Here is a 3271-nt window from a genome sequence, read left to right on the forward strand (position 1 = left end):
TCGGCACACAGACACTCCCAGCTATTTCAACGGTGAGCCTGAATTTCTAAAGCTTGGATAGATGGTCAGGTATGACTTTTCTCAGTATCTAGAGGGTCTGGGATATGGAGTCTTGGAGTTCTTCTTATCCTTCAGTTGCTTTGTCAGCACAGACCCTCCTAAAAGCATACGGGTTGTCAAGAGGCCAAGTCTGCCCCAGTCATAGATGGGTGGAAGGCACCCAAGTCTGTGCAGTCAAGTAAAAGCCAGAGAAGTTCCTGAATGCACAGAGTCTGGTTCATCTTTGTATGCCTTCCCTTGTGCAACTGCCATGTGCAAGAATATATGCTTTATAACCATAAATGTCTACAAATGTCTACAAAGTAATTTTGAGGGCATGTTGTGCAAATCAATGCATCTCTTCAGCTGCTTTCTTGCTAAATCCAGCTCTGCTCTGTGAGTCATTGTTGTCTTCAGCAAGCCTCCATGCTCAGCAAAAGACCTACAGAAATTAAATGCTTAATGACAAAAACGAGTTCTTCTGATGTATGTGCCTTGCTAGTCAATGTTTCTGTGTTGGACTGTGAAGTCATTATGCCTACAGCAGAAGTTAATGACTTCTCTTGCACATTTCAGGAGTGAAAATCCAGATCCAGTTGCTAAGTGGAGAAAATTTACACATCAGGGATTTCCACAGGACAAAGGTGGGAGACATTGCCACTGGGATAAGCAGCCAGGTGAGACACAAAGCTGGGAGTTAAGTACAGCATTCTGACTGAGGAGCAATTTCTTCCATAATGCAGCCTCATAATGCCTTAAAACCAGTGACCCAGAAGTCCATTCAAGGATCCTAATGACACGTTTAGTAATATAACTTCAGTGCTGCTGTTATAAGTGTGATACCAGAAGATGTTTTCTGAATCATAAGCCATTGCTAATTGTCATAGGGACCATAGGGATCTCCATCTTAGAAAGTACCTGTGCTGCAGCATAAAAATTCTCCTCAACTATAAAGATAAATTCTTTCCTCTGTCCCTAAAGAAGAACCACTATATGACTTTTTCATCAAGAGCAGTAATATCAGCTAAGGGAAACGGGCTGTGTTTGGCTGTGATGCTTCTAACTTGTTAGGTTGGAGGATATTGGCAGACTCCAGTGAACCTCACTGTGGGCCTCTTTGGCAGTCCCTGAAAGAAACTCTTGAGTGTTTGTGGGACTGTGACTCATCTGAGTGTAAAATGTGGTGATCATCTCTAAACAAAGAGGTTGCAGAAGTCCAGAAAATGTTTTAGTGGTGTTGGTTATCTTTGGCATACTTTGTTCTCTTGGACATAACACTAGCCTGCAGAGGAATTCACAGTGCCCAAACATAGGCAGTCCAGAAACCACCAGCAATGGTCAAAAACTCGGGTGAGGCAGTTCCGCAGCCAGGTGAATGCTACCTAGTTCAGTTTCTGAGATACTTTCTTACAAGAGAAGGTTACGGTGTTCCTGCCAAGCACAAGCCTCTCTCCAGGAGCTTTTCTTGGGTTGGGAAGCTATTTGCTAGGTTTGATAGAGGGATATTATGTTCTGAAAGAGACTTGAAGTGCCACTCGGATCTGTTTGTTCTGCTTCACAGATACCAGTCCCTGCTTTCAGTCTGGTTACTAAAGAAGGCCAGCCAGTTCACTACGACATGGAGGTCCCGGACTCTGGTATTGAGCTGCAGTGCACCCTTGCCCCTGACTGCAGCGTCAGCTGGACATGGCGAGTCAAACACGGTCAACTGGAGAACAGGCCATGAAGCCGTTCCTGTTTTGGAGGTTTTTACCTTGTTGCAAGAAGGAATTGCAAAAGCTTCCAACCACCCCTGCCATGGAGCACCAAGTGCAGTTGCTGGTGTTAAAGGATACTGCTGGGCTCAGCGCTGCTGCTCTCGGGCCTCACTTCTGTTGTCTGTTCTGATCCAGTTCCAAGACATGTCCTGAGCTTAGATGTTCCCCAGAACAGTGGGAATTACTTGTTTTGGGTGTGAGTGTTAGGTTGAGCTTGAGAATGGCGGGTGGAAATTCCTGCTTTTCAGAGGAATGCAGTTGTGCTTTTCAGGAGAACAGGGGGTTGGATGAGAACTACTGTTGCTCAGCCTCCGAGGTGAAGCGGGTAGTTGCTGGGCTTGCCCAAAGGAGGAGGTTGGGTATCTTCAGTGCAGCTGTGGTTGTTTGCGCCGAGGGGAGCTGGCTAACTTCCTTCTAGCTGGAGGAAAAACTTAATGTTTCTGTAGGCTTTGGGTAGCATCATCTCTACCTCAAGCCTTTTGCATGGGGAAAGTCAACAGCAGTATCTAGCTGGGTTCTTGGTTTCACCTCCCACCCTTCCCCGCAGACGCTTCCTTCTTGAATCAGAAAAGAACTTTGTTCCCAGAAAGAGCTTTGCTTGCAGCTCTCAGCTTCAGGTCTCCTCCCCGACTTAGGAGCTGGTGCTCTCTCTCTGGTATTGCTGCCAACGTTGTCTGGCAGGTAGGGCAGGAGGAGGGTATTCCCTGGTGGACAGGGTGAAGGGGTTGTGTTCCTCCATCCTGTTTCCACCGCTGACTCTGGACTTCATGTGAACTGTCCCGTCCATGCAGCTCCCCCTGGAGGGGGAAGGACCGGCGGCTCAGTCAGCTCAGACAAGGTCTGAATTTTGCTGCAGTGTTTATAAAATCTCACTCCCGGCTATCAATCCAGCCGGCCGCTCGGCCCCTCCGCTGGAGATCAGTGCCCCAGTTCTGCGTGGTGTGTTAGCTCAGACTGTCTTCACCAGCACTTACGGACTGGCACGAGGATTCGTACCGCTCCCCTTATGTCAAAATGTGTTAAAGGAGTGGGATGGGCAGCTGGGCCTGTAATGCCTTAAGCTTTGAGCTTTTTTTTTTACTGATTTGTGAATTGTTTGGAGTATCCTGAAACTGCATGGGTCAAATTCAGATGGGCAGGTGTTGACAGCCCTTCTATAACCCAGAACAAAACCAGAGGGAGGTGTAAGCTATGAGTGTACTTGTTCAGGACTGCTCGAAGTCCTTGCACATCTGGAAATCAGGGTCACTTGACAATGTGCTGTGGCTCTTCCAGTGTGCTGTAACTACAGTGGCCTCTGAGCAGGGGCTCGCTACATCCAGGCTCAGTAAAGAAACAGCTCCAAAAAAGCAAGGTAGGCCCTGCCAGATCCATGCTGGTTCTGAGAGACACAATGGGGCAGGAATGTTGGCAGTTTTCTCAAGTGAAGTTCACTTAGAAAATAGCTGGGAAAAGATATGCTCTGGGCCTCCCTT

At 47.5% G+C, this 3271-nt stretch overlaps 1 protein-coding gene across 1 annotated transcript in view; it reads left to right on the plus strand.

Moving 5' to 3' along the window:
• The window catches only part of MAP3K14 (mitogen-activated protein kinase kinase kinase 14), a 22736-nt gene extending 20889 nt beyond the window's left edge, over positions 1-1847 (plus strand). Inside the window, 3 exon segments of the mRNA XM_009329968.1 lie at positions 1-32; positions 616-716; positions 1601-1847. The exon segment at positions 1-32 is cut by the window's left edge and continues 40 nt beyond it. Coding sequence (XP_009328243.1) covers positions 1-32; positions 616-716; positions 1601-1765 — 298 coding nt within the window. The 3' untranslated portion in view covers positions 1766-1847.
• Positions 1848-3271: the final 1424 nt, after the last annotated feature.

The sequence above is a fragment of the Pygoscelis adeliae genome, unplaced genomic scaffold (assembly GCF_000699105.1).
Source record: "Pygoscelis adeliae isolate BGI_AS28 unplaced genomic scaffold, ASM69910v1 Scaffold718, whole genome shotgun sequence".
NCBI classification, from domain to species: Eukaryota; Metazoa; Chordata; class Aves; order Sphenisciformes; family Spheniscidae; genus Pygoscelis; species Pygoscelis adeliae.